Below are 20,705 nucleotides of genomic sequence, written 5' to 3'. Positions count from 1 at the left end.
AATTTGTGCCCTATTATTTGCATCATTCTGTAAGCTTTAATAGTTGTGAGTTGTGTGCTCTCAGCGTGTTGAGATAGAGTTTGGTAAAGTTTTAATGGCAAATTTAATGTTCTTGGTTTAATTTTCGTTTCAAATTTTGTCAACTAAAGGCAAGAGATAATTGTCTGCGATATAGTTATTAATCATTTGAGTTACTGTTGGTGAATTTATAATCTTGAAACGTCAGAATAATTTAAAAGAACAAGATGGAAAATATATACCTAGTTGTGTATAGAAATAGGGCAATCAGAAAAGGCAGGCACAATTTATTCTGACTTTTTATATTCCGTTTTATATAGCATGTTGAGAAATGCTTGCTTTTTCAAAGCCATTTTCAAATTTTATATCGCCAAAACTTTTTCATATTGTTTATGAAAAACTGTTAGGAAATCTTTCCCTCATTTAATTATCGATTTCGATAAATGATCGTTGCTCTGAGCTTGCTTTGTGTGAGAAAAAATTAAATATATCCTTCTGTTTTATTTCTTTTCAGGGGAAAAGAAAACACGAAAGCACAGGGGCAGAACTTTATCATATTAGATCAACTATGGGAAAACTAACACGCCGTTGTATCCAGGTGAATTTCAAGTGATTACTGATTTCGCATCAGATGGCATAATCTCAGTACAAAGCACTGTATAGACAGAAGACGTTGAATTCTAATTGTTAAGGGTTTTAATTGCAAATGCATATCAAACGAGGGCTCTTGTTTTGTACTTATGATACAATTTCTGTCTTTTGTTTACAGATCGAGTGCGATGGTATCCATCTGAATTCAGAGTTCTGGTAATTTCTATTTTTCATTTTTTATTCTTGAGTATTAAAGCATTTTTGATTGTTGGATTTATTGTATGCTTGAACCTATTTACCATCAAAAGAGCAGGTCTTTTGAAATTCGAAAAACATTGCTGCTGCAAAAAGCTGTATCACAAGGGCATTTATTATTTCGATGAAAAAAAATTTGAGAGTTTTGAGTGATCCAAAACAAATTGCACCATGAAACTCAAATCTTTATATTAACCAAACACGTGTGTAACTTATTTTTCCCCAACATATCATATAAAAAATGATAGCTGTTATTTTATCTTTCAAATATTTTTGTGTACTCAGTAGATTTTTTTGTTTCTTTTAGCTTCATCCTCAGAGTTCCATTCGACAATGGTAATGGAGGAATTGTATACACCTGGATCGGAAAGTAAGGCTTGCATGTTGTTGTTGCTGTTGTTCATGCTGTTGTTCATGCTGTTGATGTTTTTGTTGCTATTCTTCTTGTTGCTTTTGTAGTTGTTGTGGTTGTTGTCTATGTTTCTTATTTGCGGTTTGATAAAAATTGATTATCGTGATTTAAGGTTTTAATCCAGTTTGATATGTTGAGTTGCTTTGTAAACACTGTTACTGAATGTAAATGAGTGGAGCTGTGGATATTCAGCAAGACCGCTTCAATACATTTGATCTTAAATATCACAGTATGTGTAGTTGTTTTCAATATGAAAGTCACTCTTTTATAAAGATAGAAAGCATACTGACAATATTTTAATTGAAAATACCTTTCTTGTACAGCAAAACTGTGAGAGAAGACCTAGAGTATGCAGAGGAGCTAGGCCAAGAATTGTGGGAGGTAGGCAGTTTATTAATTAAACTGGCTATTCAAAGATCTATGATAAGCTGGTTTCGACTTTCAAAACACTTTATCGATTTTGCTCAAAAACTCTTTTGAAAAAGTTTGCAGCTGGGTCCAAAACTATACCATGCCTGTAATGAAAATGGTTTACATTTGCCGAGGATGTCACTTCAGTTTTGCAAATGAAGCTTCAGCTACTTAGCTGTGAAAACCCCTAAAAGTGCCTTTATTACACTAAGATGAAAAATTGCATCATTTCAAAGAAAAGTGTAAGTGCACCTTTGGATTGACGCGTCTAATTAACAACCTCCTCTAAGATCAGCTGTCTATTTATTTTAGCTATTTATTAATTTTTTACTTTCCAATTAATTTTCAATCAAAATGGAAAATTTTGTTGGGTTGATTTGTATCAAAAGAGTAGGCGAGGTAGTATTGGCATAGCATAGCATAAGAGTAGCTGATGAAGTGTCTTTGCAGATGTTCTTAAAGCTGGTCTCTTATCTCTATGCGCTAGTGATACTGAAGATATACTTAGTGCCTAAAATGTTAAGATGATACAAGGCAATTTTGGTTACTTAAAATAGCTTGGAAGGGCAAATGAATTTTCTTGCCGATCACTAAGAGACTTCTCAAAAAGGAAAACGAACTATTTCGGTCCACATAAAGTTGGCTCGCTTGTCGTCAAATATCATTTTCCTTCTAACTGACCGGGTAAATCTCTTAACACTAAAATATTTCTTTCTCACAAACAGGAAGGGTACTCTGTTCAACTTGTACAGGAAGGTGAAGAGCCGGAGAACTTCTTTTGGCACGGCATTGGCGGGAGAAAGGATTACGAAAAGGTGCTTTTGGCTATTTAGATATAGCATTGAGTTAGCTCTACAATTTCATTGTAGGAATATATATGTTAAAGAAGAAGAAAACTTTGTGGCAAGAATGTTTTGTGGCATTAATTTCATTTGGGTTTACAGCTGCAAAGCGCAGACGAAGAAATTTAATTTTAAAAACTAATTCTGTGGTTGTAAAATACACTATTTTGGAATGATATGAAATAGATATTAAGTATTAAAATCGATAATTAACAATTAAAATGTTATTGCGGTACATTTACGGCCTTTTTCCTGGTTGAATATAAGGTTTGATTTTCTGGAAATGGTTAGATGAATCAGACAGGTTGCCTAAAAGTAGCATTTGGAAAGTGTTGTGTTTTGCTTAGGCTTAAAATGTCATTCAATATGTTTCCTTGCTTTAAATTGTTGATATTAGGGAGTCATTGTAGGTTTCAAATCTGTGTCTCATTGTATTAAATGAATGAAATTCGTGTCCATTTACTTCATGATTAATGTCCTACATTTTAGACGGCCGAATTTTCGCGTTTAGCCCGGCTTTTCAGATGCTCAAACGAAAAAGGATTCTTCACCGTCTCTGAGAAGTGTTCAGACTTCTGTCAAGTAAGTTTTTGGTTTTTTTTTGCATTTGAAGCTCAAAGTTTTTTCAGCTTTAAACATTGTACTATCAAAAAGGGCATCAATTTACATTCTTTCATCAACAAGTTTGTAAAGCAACTATGATGTTTTTTGGCTCTGTGCATCTTCTTCTCAGCCATATTTCGCTGTTTCCTGTTCCTGCTTTCTGTGAATTTATTTTAGACTCAGTTATTTTTCGCTACCCATCTGTTTTGAACCATTGCGATTATTTTTTATTTATAAGGAAGTGTACATTGATTTAGGCATTCAGTTTTTTAGCCATCGCATATCCTGTTGAATTTGCTGTGGTTGTTGTGGCTCTTTACGCATGAAAACACCACATCCATTTGTTTATATATAATTCATTTCACTGAAGAATATACTAATCCGCTGTTTTTTATATAAGAAATGATCCTTTCAAAAAATGCCAATTATGCTGCAGCGAATCTGTATTTTCTTCTTTTCCGAGTTCAAGTTTATTTTTCTAGGATGATCTTGCTGATGATGACGTCATGATGCTTGATACTGGCAAGGAGGTATGAATTAGTTGATACCAAATATGGTAGTTTTTGCCGCTTTTAGAACCCGTCATTTCCATGTCTCCCCACGTAGTTAGTTCTTTCATATATGCATGTATGTGGAGTCAAATTTGACCCTACATATGTATGTATATAAAAAGTGTTTGGTATACTGAGACAATCTAGCGATGAAAACTATTTACTTTTTGTAAGTAACAAAATTGTATGCACTATGGTACTGCCAGACTTCAATTTTCTGCGCCGTATTTCGTCACACTTCCTCAAATCTCCATCTTCCATCTTGAAGACCGTTAAGAACCCGAATAAGTAAAACAGATTTTTCAAGGTGCTGCATAGTTGTTTTTGTAGAAAGTACATTGCCTCGAATGATTCCTTGGTGCCCTTAACACTTTTGTCTTTCTAATTCCGTGTCTTTCTTATGAAATTGAAAGCGAAGCAGTGATCGTTATAACCCTTATCATCCACTTTATAAAAGTGCAGTACTTTCTTGATTAGGTGGAAAAGGTGATGAATTCAAATTCGAAAAATTCTGTTCATGAAACTTCTTTTATCTTTCTAAAGTATGATTAACAATTTTTATTTTAGTTGTTTATTTGGATGGGTCCTAATGCAAGTGATATCGAGAAAAAGCTGGCTTTAAAAAGTGCCCAGGTATGCAGATTATAATTCTTTTTTCAAATGCAAAGTACCATTGTAAGTTTCGCATCTTTCTTTCTCCAATTCAAATAAACATTCTACTGGCTGTAGGAAAACTCAGAATCTTTTAATCAGTAGCAAAAAGCCAAGAGACTTAGCCGTGAATTGTCAGTTTATTGAAATTTCATTTATTTTCTTCATTATGTAAGTCAATAATTTTGTCCTTATCAAAGAAAATGAAAAAATATTTAAGAAAAGTTCCCTGAGTTTGTGTTTGAAAAGAAGGACTTTTTTGTAAGAAGAAATTCTCTGTTGACTTCTGGTTGGCAATAGAACTAGGCTACGAAGTAAAATCCATTGACAGGTTTTAGCAGAGATATAGTGCAATCAAAATAAAAAGGGGGTAGGGTTGGTGCACAGAATGTGGCAACAAATACAGTGTAAAAATAGAAATTGGCTTCTTTTCGGCATTAACAAACCCTTGAGCCCCCTAGCGCTACACCCCTGGGCTCCAGTTCTCTTTAAACTGTCTCATTTACACAATCTCCGTCCATTGTAGGTCTATATCCAGCACATCAAGGAACAGAAACTTGGGGAACCGCGTCAACTTCATCTTACAGGCAAACTAAAAGAGCCATATCCCTTTACAAGTTGTTTCCACGGCTGGATAGAGTGGAAACAGTAATAACAGACCACACTGTAACATTCTCGTAAGAAACAGTTTCTTAATGCAAGTAACATTTCGTCAAATCCTAGTCTAAAAATGCCTATTTATTTCTTATTACAAAAAGATTAACCAAGAGAGAAAATTTGAAAATTGGCGCCAGTTTAAAAAGATTCACTTTCACCTTGCGGCTCTTGTTGAATCATAGACCTGTATAATTTTTGATTATTGTAAAATGTTAGTATTTTGTAATCAATTATCGTAACAGTTCCTTTTTATTAAGAAATATTTTATACTTAGTTGTCTAAAAGACTAATGTGAAAAAGGTTATATTGATTAATCTTCTTTAAATATCTTTTACTGAAAGAAATATGGTCCTCTCATTAAGAAGATTTAAACATTTTATTAAAGTTGATTACCAGAAGAACTATATATTTTTTGAATGGGTTCCTTTACATAGTCTTGAGTTCTTTACGCTTGCTCTATTAGCAAGTACAGTTTCGCCAAGAATCACAATTTGCATAGCATGATGTGGATTTAAAAGCCAATGAAATCTTGGCATCAACCAGAGAGAAGTAAGATACTTGCAGAGACAGATTACTCCTTAGCAAAAGCAGCAATTTGTAGGGTAACGAAGCCTGCTACAGACCTCAGAGCAAGATGATAATGAAGTCGCCCTCCTTTTAAAGGTGTGTGAATATATAGCATGCTCAAAAGCAAGGAACCAATCAAACGCGCCTCTCTTCCTCTCACGTTTCTTTCGATCCGCCGCTGGATATAAATTTTCTGCTTACCTTGGTCGTTATTCAACGTTGTTACCTTGAGAAGAGTCGGGCGAAAAGTACTTTAGTATGCTTTGTTTCCACTTTTCCGTGCTCTCCTCCTGCTCTTTGACTTTGAAGTTGTATTTGCAGAAAGGAAACAAGCTCGAAGAAAGGAAGGAGGTGCTTGATTTTCTTATTTATATTCTCGTCTGTTATCTTTCCCATTCCGCTGTTAGAACAGATGAAGGAAACGCTGCTTTTGTCTTCGCCTTTGCTTCTTGTTCTCTCTATGATAATTTTATATTTCTTTAGTCCAGGTTTCAAGACCTCTATTAAAAAACATAGAACAGCGTTTTCAGTAACGTAACGTTTTATAAATGTTCATCTTAAGAAAAGTATGCAAAATGCCACTCTTCAGACTTCTGTCCTAAAAAGCTGCTAATGGTGGTTAAACTGACAGCATTCATGTCATGTCATATTATATGGACGAAATCCGCAAGGCCTTCAACATCCTTGTAGGTCACTTGCAAACATTCTTTGACTGAACAAACCAGGAAAGATCATTCTAGTTTTTTCCATCGTCAGCTACGTCACTATAGAATCCTGTGAGAAGTTGGCACATTCGCGGCTGGTCCAGTGCCACATTAACCGTAGGGCATACTGGGCACTGTACCTAGGGCCCCTAGCGTTAGAGGGGCCCCAAAATTTTTGGAATGGTCAGATTTTATCGTAAAGTTATCTATAACATATGATCGAAATCAAATTTTCAACGAAAGTATTTTAGTTTAGGCCCATGTGCAACCATTATCACAATATCGGGTATCAAATCTACATAAGGCCCCCGTGATACTCTGTGCCCACAGGGCTCTAAAGTACAAACTTGCGTTTGCTGGTTACGATGTGTTCTGATCAAGATAGCTTTTTACTGGTGATATTTTATCATGGTACCTTTTATTAAAATCTTTTGGCAGATTAACCAGATAAACCAAAAACTATAATATGGTTGCCGAAGCTCGATATTCTCATATTTTGGATAATTTGTGGTTCGGATGGTTTTAATTGATTTTTCTACAGCTACAAATCATAACATTAATATTCGTTTTGATGTACGTCAAGTGTTCAGAAGCCTTAATTGGAAGTTGCGGTCGATGTTACATCTCAACATTAGAAAAAGGCACAAAAATGGTCAATTTTCAAAACTGGGATCATTGGGGGCGGGCTCCCAGTGCCCCCGGCTACTCCCTTTCGGTCCACAATGCGTTTAGCTTTTTGGTTTAACGTAACCTCTCGTCGAGTCGACTGCTCTTTTTGTCGGCCAGTTCGCGCGAATAATGAAGCCGTCACCAACCTTTAGCCGCCCAAGTAATTCGTGGTCAGTTTCATTCTGATATCAAGGATTAACTTAATTTAAAAAAATGCTTGGGAATTCTCATATGTGAATGTGACAAATTTTTTATTGCTTCAGATTCCACACTAGGCCTCGGGGCCGCTTTTTACAGTGGGGCGTGGGGATGTAAAACTTCCCTTGGAAAAAAATGTTGCAACACCATGTTTTTGCCACGTTTTGGGTGTTTTGTCGGCATATTTTCAGACTCGTCAGCAAACTAAGGATGACTCGCCCACTTTAGCGGCAAAATGAGACCTAAGCACCCCCCTTGAGCTAGCCTGTTCCTTCTCCCATTACCCCTTGGCCGCCCATAGCTTACCAAAAGCCGCCCGTACACACAAAAAGTTTGTCCTTCATGGAGGAGTACCGCTTCGCAGACCAGACTCTGCTTCTTTTTGTGCAACGTTTCTTCTAAGTTTCCTGCAGAAGGTTGGTATATTTGACATTAGATTTTTGCTGTTTTTATTTTTGTCTTGCGATATGGACGTTATTTTTTAGCGTCTAATCGTTTTTATGCTGAGCCTTTTTCTACCATCGCTATTTGACACACCTCTAGGTCTGTCCTCAAACCCTTCGGGTCTAGCCCGGACCGCTTGCCCTACACGGCCTAGCCAGACACAACAGCCATTGTGTATGCTTTAACCATAAAACAAACCTAGATGCTATAAGTCTAATGTGCTTTTTGAAATAATAACAAACTGGCCGCCATGAGCGAAACCTCACCTTTTAATAAAGAAAGTTAACAGCCACACGTTTTTCTTTGCCAAAAAAGGTTTTGGTAGTCAAATTATTGTGTGATGTGCAACATATTTTTATTATGTTTGTTAACCATTGTTAAGTAAAATTCTAAGCTCGGACAGCAAAAGTGGATAGGATATATTTGTTACCGAGAAGTTGCATTTTTTTCGATTCAATGGGATTTCTACTTAATTTTAGTTTTGTTAATTGATAAGATTTTGTAATTATCTCCATGAAAATTTTATTTGTGTTTGTATTGTTCATTATTTTGAATTTTTTATGAGCTAAAAGCTGCCGTGAACAAGGTAGAATCATAATTAGTAGAGGGAACCGGGTTTCATGACTAAGCATTGTTATATCTGCTTTTGGCACAACAGAGGTGTTGAAATTATTCTGTAAATGAGCACTTGAATCAATTATGGTCAAAGGAAACAGGTTCATCTAATAAGCAAAATAGATATGAAGCAACAGGTCAGAATAATGGCTAAATGGAAGCCTGAAAGCTATTTAGGCAAGTACCATTGAAATAACTGGTGTTTTTGTTAGGCCTGTCACATAGAGCTTCACAAAGATCCAACATTATTATGCTTATTTTATTGGTGATTCAAAGGAATTTGTGTTGAAATAAAGTTTTTAATGAGTTTAAACTAAAGCAATGAAAGAGCCTTATAAATGCAATTAATGATACCAAACACAAGAATATTGTAAGTAACAGCAAAAATTATATGTTTTAAGTTACCTCTGGTGGATATTATCTTTGTAATGATAATTTAACTTTAAGAGTAGACAAGCCAAGCTGCAAATAATTGTGCCTGTTTGCAAATATATACCATATGCAGATGTGAGTGTGTACAATATGCAAATAAGAGTAGTCGAGGCAGGTTGCTTTTTGAGGCAGTTTGAGACTTAACTTCACTTGTCAATTGTGGAAAGATCTTGAAGAGCAAAATACATTACAAGTAGCCAAGAAAGTAAAATGTTACCTGTTTAAATAGACTGTAACATAACTCAGTTGGTTTTATTTTCTTTTTAAGTGGAGTGTTCAAGCCAGACAAAAACATCCTGTTCAGGTCAACTGTCCATCTTGCATCTTTTCAATTAACTTCTGTTTCTCTCAGTTGACATTCTTTTTATCCTGTTTGATAAAAAATTGAACTTGTCATTGTAGGCTAGCAAATTTTATTGATATAAAATATGGTACCTACTTCATTTTTTACAATCCTTTTTTGTCATAATTCAGTTGTCTTTTTCATAATGCATGCTAATAATTCAAGTTTCTCTTTAGTAATGACTTAAATTTTCTTCATAGTACACAACAGAGATAATCTGCTATGAGGTCCTGTTATGTTAGTTTTTACTTTTCAAGCTTATTAGTGAACCAGAAGACTTAAGTATTTTACATTGCTTGACAGATTGATAAAGATTAAATTGTAAAAGTGCTAGGAAGCTGCAAAATGGAGCAAGTTTCAAGTACTTCAGAAAAGGCTGATTCAATTGATGATGAAATTAAGCCATTTGAAAACAGCGCCAACCCAATGATCAGACAGCTAAGCTTGACCGGGGAGTGTAATGATCCAATCACTGTGACATTTGAGGACATCAGTGCTGCTGCATACAGGATTAAATCTGGCATTCGGAAGACTGCCTGTGAGGTATGTGTTTTGTTTGGTAGACATAACTTGTATCTTTGTTATCATTATAGATTCAGGTGTAGCAGTTCCAGCTAAGATATTTTTAAAGCTGGGAGGAGGCTAAGATGGGAACATATGGTAATATTTTAGTGAATGCTCATTCTCAGATAGACTTTGTATTTTATTTAAAGTGTATAGATATATAAAAAATTAAGGTTAATGGAGAAAGCGGCCACTATCACTTTGGTCTCTCACTTGGATAAGGGAGTTAGCAATGCTCTTAAAATCTATAGATCTATAGCAATGCTCTCAAAATCATTGAGAATTGTTTTCAAAATCCTTTGTTGTTCATTTTTCTACATTTTTAGCTGCTATTTGACAAAAATAATTTAGAACCTTTTGCAATACTGCTGACTGAAAGTCCATGGACAAATGGTCTTCAGCCAGACAGTTTTTCTTGGACTTCAAAGAGTAGAAGAGCATTGAATCCTTAAAGCTTGTCAGCATTTTTTTAAGAATTAATTTTGTATTGATCTTCGGGTTTTAGAAATCCATCAGGCTATCAGAAGCTCTTGGTATGGAAGTCTTTCTTAAAAGGGATTATATGCAAGTAACAGGAAGGTAGCAAATCATTCATGTTTTCACATTTACATTGTTGACATCAAATTGAGCACATACAACTGAGTGCATATTGTCAGGGTGTCATTGTGTGAATAACTAAGGTGTGGGGCAAAAATATAAAGTAAATGTATTTTAAGCATAGGAGGAGGTGAAACAGAAAAGATTCAGTGCTTGTTTTGTTTTAGAAACATTAAATTTTCTGACGAGTCCAACAAATTTTAGAACATTTGGCCCCTACCGTCAGGGACAACCTTTTGATGGACAATAGCATAAAGCAAGGCTGTAATGTAGCCTTCTACCTTCTCATAAAAATTAGTTAGATTAGCTCTGCAAATTGTTGCTATTTTTCAATTAAAGCCTCCAGCTAGTCATGATAAAATTCATCACAAATCATTTAACACATTATTATTCTAGTTTCAAAGAACGAGGAGCAAGAAACACATTGACAATGCTCTCAAAGGTATTAAATCCTAAAAATCACTTATGTTTTTATTCTGCCTTTAATCGCAAATAAAACTATTAATGGCATACACCTACAAAAACATAAACAAGAAACCCACAAAATTGGAGATGAAATGAAATGTAAAAGATGTAAAATGAAATGTAAAAGGCACCAAGGGACAGCATTTGATCCACTTTGTTAAATTATCTATGTTTTTCATTTTATTTAAAACTGACACTAATAAACATTGACATCGATACCTTGAAAAACGTTGTTATTGTTTTCCTGAAGCTATTTTATTGATTGTTAAGTACTGGAGGCATCCATTTGAATACACCCAGGCAAATTCTTTTACCACCAGAAACAAAAGTCACGTGGTGTGGTAGCTGCATCTGCTGGTAACCATGCCTTGGCTTTGGCATACCACGGAAAAGAGCTGAATGTGCCAGTTACAGTGGTGATGCCTCTCAATGCACCAATCATGAAAATTAATGCATGTAAGAAGTATGGGGCTAATGTTCATGTGATTGGTTCAGATATCATAGAGGTATGTTGATTTAGAAAGTTTTTGATCATTTTTTTGCATTATTTGAAAAGCTGGTCTATTCAACAGTTTGTTCAGGAGCTGTCCAATTCCACATTTGAAGAATCCTAAATGGGTCTGTATTTACTGAGAAGGAATGAACTGCAAGAGGGACTGCAAAGCAGTTGGCTTAGATCTCCCAGTGATTCACAAAATGTACCTAAATCTATACCATGAATCCATCTGTTCTTTATCTCCAAAACTTTAGCCCCCCACACTGGAATATGTTCCACATTTCCTGAGCAGAAACAGTTACTAAACAGTATTTTATGGAAACATAATTTTTTCAGATGGTTTAATAAAAAGAAAAGCTCTTCCTAGATATCTGACACATTTGTAAAGTCTTTGTTAATTAGCATGAGCCCTATAAAATGAGTGTTACCTTGTTTCTAACAACAAAGATTTGCTAGCAAATGGTCATTTTCTTAGTTACCTTTTGCCAAAGGATCCTATTTCTTATCTTAAGCTTGTCATTTCCCCATCACATGTGACAACACCAGTTCCTAATGATTGTCTTTTTAATCTTTTTTTATTCAAAACATGCATAAATCATCATGTATCATTTATCTCGCATAAATTTCGTGTCTTTTTTCTTGTTTTGTGAAGCTGTAATTTAATACCACTTTTTACACAGGCGAAAGATGTTGCAATGAAAATGGCGAAAGCGAATAGATTAGCCTACATAAATGGGTAAGAATGAGTCTTTTAAGAGACTTTTTCACATTTAAATAGCAGGGTCTTGACTTTTTTGGGTCGACAACATATCTAAAACCGTTAAGGTCAACTACATGTCAATATCATACTACTCAATATTAAAAAACTGGAAAAGAATAGAGAGGGAACATTCATATCTATTGATTCTCGCTTTGATTCGGTTTTCACGGTTTTTTTGTTTTTTTTGTTCTTTGCAGCTATGACCATCCTCACATCTTAGCTGGTCAAGGCACCATGGGATTGGAAATTGCCGAGCAAGTTGATAACATTGATGCCATAGTTATACCAGTGGGTGGCGCAGGGCTCTTATCTGGTTGCTCTGTTGCTTTAAAGACTCTCTGTCCAAATATTATGATCATTGTAAGTATTTAACTGCCAACAAGAAGCCATACAATCCCTGCCAAAAGTCTTGAAGCATAGTCATTGCAGACAAAGTCACTCTTTTGAAAAGTCAGCAGGTAAAGAGAACTGACATAGTACCCATCTCCCAAATAACAATGTTTGTTGTAGTGTGTTATAATGAGCTCATGGGACTAGAAATTCAAGGAAACAATGTTATTTGAAAAGGAATCAGTTTGCAAACATAGTAGAGTATGGGAAAACTGTCATGTTAGGGAAAGTAATTTCGCTCTGGATTCTTCTCTAACCAGAATCAATTCAAAGGCTTTTTCTGGTTACAGAAACCAAGTATTGTAAACTCTAGACTGTTGAAAGAAAATCCAACTTGTGAAATACATAAGTTTTGATTCATATTTGTGTTTATGCTATAACACATTTATGCTACTAACCCCCGAGATCCTTGACCGAAGCGATTTATCGAAATGCCTGTCAACGCATTGGTTGTCAGGAGAAAGAACTGGGCACCACCTTGCTCCCAGGGCTCAATCGTTTCAACGGACTGGCTTTTCACAAGAACATTTTAAAGATCCGTCCACGTAATTGGTGTTAAGGAAGTATAATAACAAAAGGGCTTTGGAGAATGATTTTCCTGTGGTAATTTTCGTCCCTTATTGGTCCTTTTGAACACTTTATTAGATGTCAATTTTGGCTTATTCGTTTAAGGGATCATGCGTTTTTTGGCCTAAAATCCCAAAATCTATCTGTCGTTTCTGTGTGTAATGTTTTTTCGCCCAATAAAACCAGGTCATAGCTTAGCGTTCTATTATCTAGTCAAAGACGTTAAAGGTCTTATGCTTATAAACAATTTGCAGGCCCAGTCTTTTCCAACATGTAATTAGGGTTTCTGGACTTTGAAAAAAAATGCTTCACGTTTGGTGCATGAAATAGAACTGCCGTTTGCTCACAATCTACTTTTTGTTTTAGGCCGCAGAAAGTGAAGAATGCGCCAGTTTTAAAGCTGCAATGGATGCTGGACATCCTGTGCGCATAGAAGCTAACCAATCATTGACGTTGGCTGATGGTAAGATTGCATTTATTTTACCGTGATAATTTGATCAAGCCCCCAACTTTGATAAGCCTTCCTTCTAAGCATGGAGGTATGAATAGTCGTTTTATCAAGCCCTTAACAAGTTAACATATATTTTTGAACAAGCTCTCACCCTCTCTTTAGCAGTGTGTTAGGTGTGCTCGAAATCTGATTATCGTCTTTAACTAGTTTGAGACATGCTGCAAATGTTGTATTTCTGTTTTAAACCCTTTCTGCTTCTTGACCTCTAGTATGACAGCTAGCCAGGCACACAGTAACAGGATTTAAAGTTTGCCCTAATCTGCTACAAGCACACCAATTATTTATTCTTGTGTTTTAGGTCTCTGTGTTGCTAAAGTTGGTCAAAATGCTTTTGCTTCTTGTCGGGATCTCGTAGACAAAGTTGTCTCCGTCAGGTAAAAGATTTTTGTACATTTTTCTTGCATAAATGCCTTGTTGTGAAACTACGAATCTGTGTATTTCCAGCTCTTGACGTCAGCAACTGGATGACCATTCATAGCTAGTGTGAAAACACCAGCTGAAATCTCTTACCTACAATACTTTCAGTTAAGTGCTAGTTTTTTCTTATGAGAAGTCTCGTGTGTTTAATTGGCAAAGACGCCACTTTTCTCAGACATTCATTTTGCATGTGAATCAACTGTTCTGCTGACCCATGTCAAGTCGCAAGCCGCAAGCACCAAGCAGTAATTTATTAAGGCTCTTTCGAGAGTCAAGAAAATTGCTAGCAATTCGTCTGGACTTTTTCCTCAATCTTTAAAATCCACCTTCAGAAAAGGGGGTTTGGACCCTGTACTTCAATTTCTTTTTTTTCATTAGTCTTTCTTGGAAAGATTTGACCATGTGGCCGTCATATTTTCACAGATTCTCAACTTTAATCAGACTATTTAAACACATTTTGTTATAAAATGTAGAATAAGTTTATAGGCCGTACCCTTAGGCCTCTATTTCAATATTATCCTATTTCATCGAAAATGCACCCTTTACACTCTCCCTCAAAGCATTAGGATGTGAGTGCAAAACAGAAAATAAAATGAGGAGTGTGATTAAGTGATACGTCCAGGGCAGGACACGAACCTGTGGTCAGCATCACTAGGCGTCGTTGCTATAAATACCATAATTTTAAATTCATTTCACTACTTAATTTCAATTTGTTCAACTTCAATTTTTTTCCTTACTGCTTATATCTAAAATCGTATATATATATATATATATATATTAATTGTGTATTTAATTCTGTACTTATTTATTTGGAATTATGATGAATTCAGCCAAATGCCTTCGAAGACTGGCAACCCTTTCCAGATTGTTCAAACCCAACCATATTAGATTAAGTGGATAGTTTTCTACCACCCTGCTTATCGTGAAGTCGCACTGAAGAGGTTGTTGAGAGTATGTTTTGTAAGAGCTCTGAGCTCCATACATATTTCAGAGTTATTTTGTTTTTCAACCTTTGGTACAATGCTGTCTTTTTGTCTTTCGTTGTTCAAGAGTTTTAGCTCTTAATTGTTTCACATAAGTGAAATAATTACTAAGCTTTAGTGATCGATTCTTTGAAGATTGTAAATGAAATACCTTGTAAAAACATGCTTCGTTTTGCCCATTAAAATACCGCGAAAACATCTCTGAAACAACAGCCCCTATTAAATCGCGCTTTTGGTGTTTCAGTGAAAACTACATCGCTATTGCCGTGCTGCGTCTGGTTGAGGAAGAGAAGTGTGTTGTGGAAGGGGCCGGAGCAACTGGGATAGCAGCTGTCTTGGCGGGGCTTCTGCCAGAATTAGAAGGAAAAAGGTGAGCAAGCCCCCTTGTTTTGTTATTCTATTTTCCTTAAATCAGCCTTGGGTCTAGGGCATTTAATCTCTCAAAATCAGAAGACATGTGCTTTGACAGTCAATAAACCCTCCTCTCATCGTGCCACTACAATATTTACCTATTTTTTCCTATCACAATAATCTCAACCATGTTATTGGTTATAGTCGAATGTAGTTGAATGTCGCAGAATGAATCGTGTTTTGCTGTCAAAGGGAAGCTTGAATTTAACAGGCCTATGAAAACATTTTGAAATTGAGTGAAGCTGTATTCAATCTAGGAATGAAGCTTAAATAAATGCAAATGCGTTATTTTATCATTTCAAATTACCGAACGCGGTTTGTACCAGCTGCAGAATGGTAATGCCGAGGGAACGCAAGATATATTGCAGATTGGTAAAGGGGATTGGTGGATAATTTTCAATTGATAGTAGTTTTTGGAATTATTTTGGGAAGGGGTGCGGTGGCTGAATCCTCAGGAACCATGTCCACTTCTGCGGTTTCCAGCAGAGTATCTTAACAATTTGATTGAAGATTAAGCAGATTTATAGATGCTCATCTTCATACAGATCTTCTTAATTCAAGATGATATGAAGATTTTCTTTGATAGGGTGGTGTTCCCACTATGCGGTGGTAATATCGACTCGACTGTGCTTGGACGTGTAATAGAACGGGGTCTGGCTGCAGATGGGCGTCTAATTAGATTCAAAGTAACTGTCATGGATAGGCCTGGTGGCATCGCAGAGTTGTCTAGGTTGCTCTGTTCATTAGGTGTCAGGTGGGTGCTATAGCATAATATGATATCATCTCAACTGACCACTTTGAAAAACTTTACTCAAAACCACAGCCACGTGTCATTATGGTAAACTTTGGAGTGGGTTTATGAGGGGAACCAAACTTTGGAGTGGGTTTAGGGGGGAACCAAACTTTGGAGTGGGTTTATGAGGGGAACCAAACTTTGGAGTGGGTTTAGGGGGGAACCAAACTTTGGAGTGGGTTTAGGAGGGGAACCAAACTTTGGAGTGGGTTTATGAGGGGAACCAAACTTTGGAGTGGGTTTAGGGGGGAACCAAACTTTGGAGTGGGTTTAGGAGGGGAACCAAACTTTGGAGTGGGTTTAGGAGGGGAACCAAACTTTGGAGTGGGTTTAGGAGGGGAACCAAACTTTGGAGTGGGTTTAGGAGGGGAACCAAACTGCTAGCCTCCCTTAAAACTTTTAACAAAAATGTTTGGTTTTTATAGTACCTTTCGCATTTTTCCTTCCTTTTTTGTTTTTTAATGTTTTACAAGTTGTTTAAGTTGTATAAGTATACACTCTTATTAAGTGATTTAATTGTTGCAGGTCAGCCTGTAAGACAGTATTATGTTTACTTTTACTGATATATAAATATTATGTAAACTTTATCAATACTTAAAATAAAATGAAATAAATACAGTATTGTAAACAAGGTTCCGATATGAGCAAGGAATCAATTCTGGAGTCAAAGCTATAGCAATATGAACAAGGGTCGATATAATAACTCGTTTTTTTATGTGTTAGAAAAATTGGGGAGGGGTAATGCATAGCCTATTGTGTTTCCAAAACTTAGTCCAATTTTCTGTCAGTCTTAGTTTCCTAAAGGAACCGCCAACTACCCCTCCCCGCCTAGTATACTTCTGCTGTAGCCGATGCTTTAGATGTTAAAAAAGGTTTCATCATTGGAGGAAATGCTTCGATATAAGGCCTATGCTGTTAATATGGGAACTGGATTTTAGAGTTCTGAAATGCATACAATGGTAGCCAAGCCCCTGCTGTTATTTGACAATAAAAGCACTTCAAATTTAATTTGCCAACATTGCATAACTGATTTTCCAGTCTTCAGTTTCTGGTCAGATATAATCTTGAAGCTGATATTTTGATGGAGCTTAACCAAAAGTTGTAAATGATTAGCACATCCTTATCACCGTTACATTTGGTTTTGTTTCCTTTCTTAACCATTTTAATCCCCTTGTTAACGATAAACAGAGGGTTACTAAATTGATATTTTGGTTGGTTGATTGAAATAGCCGGAGTTTGAAATTGTGACCGCTTTCTTGGGGAATTTTTCTGTCGGAATAGAACCCTTAAAATATTATTATGATAAAAATGTGTTTGTAACAAAAATTTGTTAAATGATAAAAGATATTTTAAGATAAAAAGAACATAATATCCCCCCCCCTTGTGTGTCTTATATTTATTTACATTGCTCTATCAGATGTTTGTGTTAGAAATGTAGAAAACCCTTTATGTTTTAGTTCTCTGTAACTGATAACTTCAAATCGCAAGATGCAAATAAGATTCCTTATTCTTTCCCTATATTTCAAGTCATATATAATGCTTACTGTAGTATTCACCTTGGTTAATTCATTCCATGATGCTTTCTTTAAGTGCATGAACGATAGTGGGCCAGGTTATTTAAAGGAGCTATTATCAGTAAAAAAGCTCCCAGGTCGCTTCGATCAGCAGAGCTATCGCTACTTGAAATCCCAAAAGTTAGGACAGAGACTTTTGACAAGACAGCATTTGGATATGCTGCACCTTATGCATGGAACTCTTTGCCTCTGCACATCAGACAATCTAAGAACATAACTGTTTTCAAGAAGGCAGCAAAAACTTATTTTTTTGAACAAGCATTTAATTTCTAAGTATCTTTTTATTGTAAATACTGCAATTTTTAGACACTTAATTGTAATCTTGAATTATTTCTAATCTATTGTAATATCTTACTTCTACTCTTATTTCTTGTATGCACCGCATAGTATTGTATAATATTGGGACACTTTGTAAAATCTATTTATCCTTATCATTATTTACTTGAAAATGTTTTGGCTTTTCTAGTATCAAAGATATTTTCCACGAGCGCGCATGGATTCATACAAGCGTTTACACCGTTCATGTAAGTGTCAATTTTAAACTTGATCTACAATTTTAAGCTAGATATCAGTTTTCAACACATGACAGCTAGAAGGCGTTGATAACAGCATCGGTGATTAATTCATCTTAAATGGATTGAAGAGTCAAAATTATGGGACTTAAAATGTACCGTTTTTGAAGGGGGATTTTTTTTGTCAACTTGAAATTACTCAATATTGCATAAGGTTGTCTTTGCGCTATTTGTATCAAATATATGCTAAAAGGGCAACTTTTCATGGATTTAACTAAATGATTTTTTCAAATAAGTAGTTTTACTACTGATTGCAAAATCAAGGTGTTCAAATTTATCAACCAGCACTGAAAGTTTTTGATTCACCAAGCAGTGCCGGTACTCAGTTTCTTGTAGAGAGGTTCTTATAGGAAAGAGTTCATACGCCCAATCGTTGAATGTTGTGAGGAGACCAAATGTTGAAATATTCCCATACTACCAGGCTTGTGTGTAAGCGTGTCACCGCAACAGATTTATTGAAGACAAAGACATTTTTCATGGATATATGAGACGATACTTTGTAATTTATCAGATTGGTACTCAACTTTGAAGATATCCAATTATAATGTTCCATTAAATGTATTTTTTCGAATTCTACGCATTCCTTATAGTACCGAGTATGCATTCCCTAAACTGATGCGTTTCCATTTAGATCAAATGTGTGGTGGAAGTTCGAGATTTTGAGCACAGCATCCAATTAAAAGAAGCTCTCGTTAGCCATTATGGTACAGTTATATGGGGCACGGAGGCCGTCTATGCTTAAACCGGTAGCTATAAATATATAGTCAATTGATAACATTTACGAAAAACGTAGAATTATTTTGGGGTTTCCAGTGAAGAATAAAGAGTGGAGCATTTGACATGGAACACTGCCTTGCAAGTTTCTGTAGAAGAATCCACAGCGAGTAACAGGTTTTACGAGCGTGTCTGCCTTATTCGATTCTGTAAGTTTCCCAGTTAATTGTATAAACGCATTCAATCTTATTTAATTTTGTTGAATAGAGATAGAAAACCCAACTGTAGAGTTATTAAAGTGTGCACATGAAATTTTTCTTATGATATTTAAAGGTTGACCTACCTGGTTGTCTTGTTAACGTTGTTAGTGGATCAATATGTGTATTCCTGTTTACGTTTTTCAATCTGATGATTAGGTTTGCATGGAGGCAAAATGTAGTTAAAACGGGGTCAAAATGTTCTCGCCCACAAGTCTGCAATCCTGGACAGACGATGTTGAGATTTTCTACACCCCCTCTCCCTGTTCAATTTTGATATCTCTGCCACTCAAATACATACGCGCGAACTTTGAATGGGGGTGGGGGAGGGGGGCTAGAAGGGAGTTGGGTGTACATTTATGCTGCCAGGCACGTGTCTAGAGGTTTGTCTTAACAACTTTTTCCAAGATTGTCATTATAGCCTAAATTTAGTTTTGGCATCTACGTCTTTCTGTCATGCTTATAGCGTCCTGTTTCATTTGATACGCCTTTGTGGCGGTATCAGATAGGGAAGGCAAGTCGTTTCGTGGTTTGGAGTGTCTTACCCCAACAATTTGTTGAAAATGATAGTCCACGACGGAGTTATCATGAAGGAGAATCAGTCCTGACTCCAGCCAACATACAGTTTTCTCGCGTTGCAAGCATCGATTTAAAGAGTTTGGTCTATTCGCTTCGGGAGGTGATCTCATTTGAATTCACATCATCCAAGAAAATTTTTTTTTGCTTTCCAGTTTGAGATTTGCTGCTGCTTATTCTAATGCCTGTTCAAGCTTTGTGCCGTAAGAAAAAGAACCGAATGAAAATTGCAGATGTTTTTCTATCACCGTAGCTTTGAATACCAAGAAAGTCCGCCACGGCATTTCCAACGCCAAGGAAATGGACTTGTTCAGTTACAGTGAAAAATGTACAAGAACTCATATGAAATGCTAAATAATGACCTAGTATCCACAAATCGTATATCCAAAAAGTAATTAATTTTGTGTGACTAGAAAACTTCCCTGCGCAACCCTTAAACAGTCATTTCGGCTCATTTGCCACCCTGCATCATAGCGCAAATCCACCATTGTATGCAGAATGCGGTAATTGATAAACCCGCGTTCTAGCGCAAAGTCCTCGGGACTACTCCTGTTTTCGCGGGCAGTGGTGGACTACTCCACAGATATTTGACATTTCTTGTTAGTTCTTACAGATGTTCTTAAACCTATACAGTGCTTGAAATAATCCTTTATTTTCCTGGACCAGGCTTTCGTTGCATTCTAGGAAAGCCTTCAAAGAGGTCAATACAATTTTCAGAGATTAAACCCGAACCTATAACCAACCAGTAATTATATCAGTAGGTCTCCATTATTTGTGTTTGCTATCTTTTGGTGCAAGATTCTTCTCTGCCTAAACCATATCCTATTCAAAAAAACAGAATGTTTGTTAAAGTTTACATTTGTTAGATTTTTCAAGTTAAACATTGTTTAGGCAGAGTCTGTTAGGAAAACAGCTTTATTGTTAGATCGTTAGAAAAAACTCTTTCTTTTTAAGCCATAAAAAAGTCTAGACTGAACAATGCCCGTGTCAAGTACCTCTTTGAAATTCCTGTTTTCACACTCATTACCATATCTTTTGAAACAGGTGCTGAAAATCGGTTGTACAATATGACAGCAGACATTTTGTGTATCGTGT

The 20,705-nt window shown here is 36.0% G+C and overlaps 2 protein-coding genes across 2 annotated transcripts in view; both read left to right on the top strand.

The window, feature by feature from the left end:
* LOC135691779 (protein flightless-1 homolog) overlaps positions 1 to 5,420 on the top strand; it is a 31,973-nt gene extending 26,553 nt beyond the window's left edge. The window contains exons 45-53 of the mRNA XM_065209749.2: positions 533 to 616; positions 788 to 825; positions 1,172 to 1,234; positions 1,600 to 1,657; positions 2,413 to 2,502; positions 3,019 to 3,111; positions 3,615 to 3,662; positions 4,251 to 4,316; positions 4,861 to 5,420. Of these exons, the coding sequence (XP_065065821.2) occupies positions 533 to 616; positions 788 to 825; positions 1,172 to 1,234; positions 1,600 to 1,657; positions 2,413 to 2,502; positions 3,019 to 3,111; positions 3,615 to 3,662; positions 4,251 to 4,316; positions 4,861 to 4,986 (666 nt within the window). The 3' untranslated portion in view covers positions 4,987 to 5,420. The remainder of the gene's footprint in view (positions 1 to 532; positions 617 to 787; positions 826 to 1,171; positions 1,235 to 1,599; positions 1,658 to 2,412; positions 2,503 to 3,018; positions 3,112 to 3,614; positions 3,663 to 4,250; positions 4,317 to 4,860) is intronic.
* A 2,012-nt stretch (positions 5,421 to 7,432) lies between these two features.
* Positions 7,433 to 19,136, top strand: LOC135691781 (uncharacterized). Its single transcript, XM_065209751.2, has 13 exons — positions 7,433 to 7,545; positions 9,267 to 9,506; positions 10,033 to 10,106; positions 10,521 to 10,566; positions 10,910 to 11,095; positions 11,766 to 11,821; positions 12,043 to 12,205; positions 13,169 to 13,265; positions 13,612 to 13,687; positions 14,958 to 15,083; positions 15,711 to 15,878; positions 17,958 to 18,015; positions 18,695 to 19,136. The coding sequence occupies exons 2-13, from the start codon at positions 9,309 to 9,311 to the stop codon at positions 18,803 to 18,805; spliced, it is 1,359 nt and encodes a 452-aa protein (XP_065065823.1). The 5' UTR covers positions 7,433 to 7,545; positions 9,267 to 9,308; the 3' UTR covers positions 18,806 to 19,136.
* The last annotated feature ends 1,569 nt before the right edge of the window (positions 19,137 to 20,705 follow it).

The sequence above is a fragment of the Rhopilema esculentum genome, chromosome 13 (genome assembly GCF_057945365.1).
Source record: "Rhopilema esculentum isolate cy_ngs chromosome 13, ASM5794536v1, whole genome shotgun sequence".
In the NCBI taxonomy this organism is placed as follows: Eukaryota; Metazoa; Cnidaria; class Scyphozoa; order Rhizostomeae; family Rhizostomatidae; genus Rhopilema; species Rhopilema esculentum.
The sequence above is the reverse complement of the archived record's forward strand: the minus strand, read 5'-3'. Positions and strand labels throughout refer to the sequence as shown.

Coding starts and splice junctions, on each gene's coding strand:
- LOC135691781 (XM_065209751.2), top strand. CDS start 9,309: ATGGAGCAAGTTTCAAGTACTTCAGAAAAGGCTGATTCAATTGATGAT. Junction 12,206..13,168: donor GTCCAAATATTATGATCATT/GTAAGTATTTAA, acceptor TTTTTGTTTTAG/GCCGCAGAAAGTGAAGAATG. Junction 18,016..18,694: donor CAAGCGTTTACACCGTTCAT/GTAAGTGTCAAT, acceptor GTTTCCATTTAG/ATCAAATGTGTGGTGGAAGT.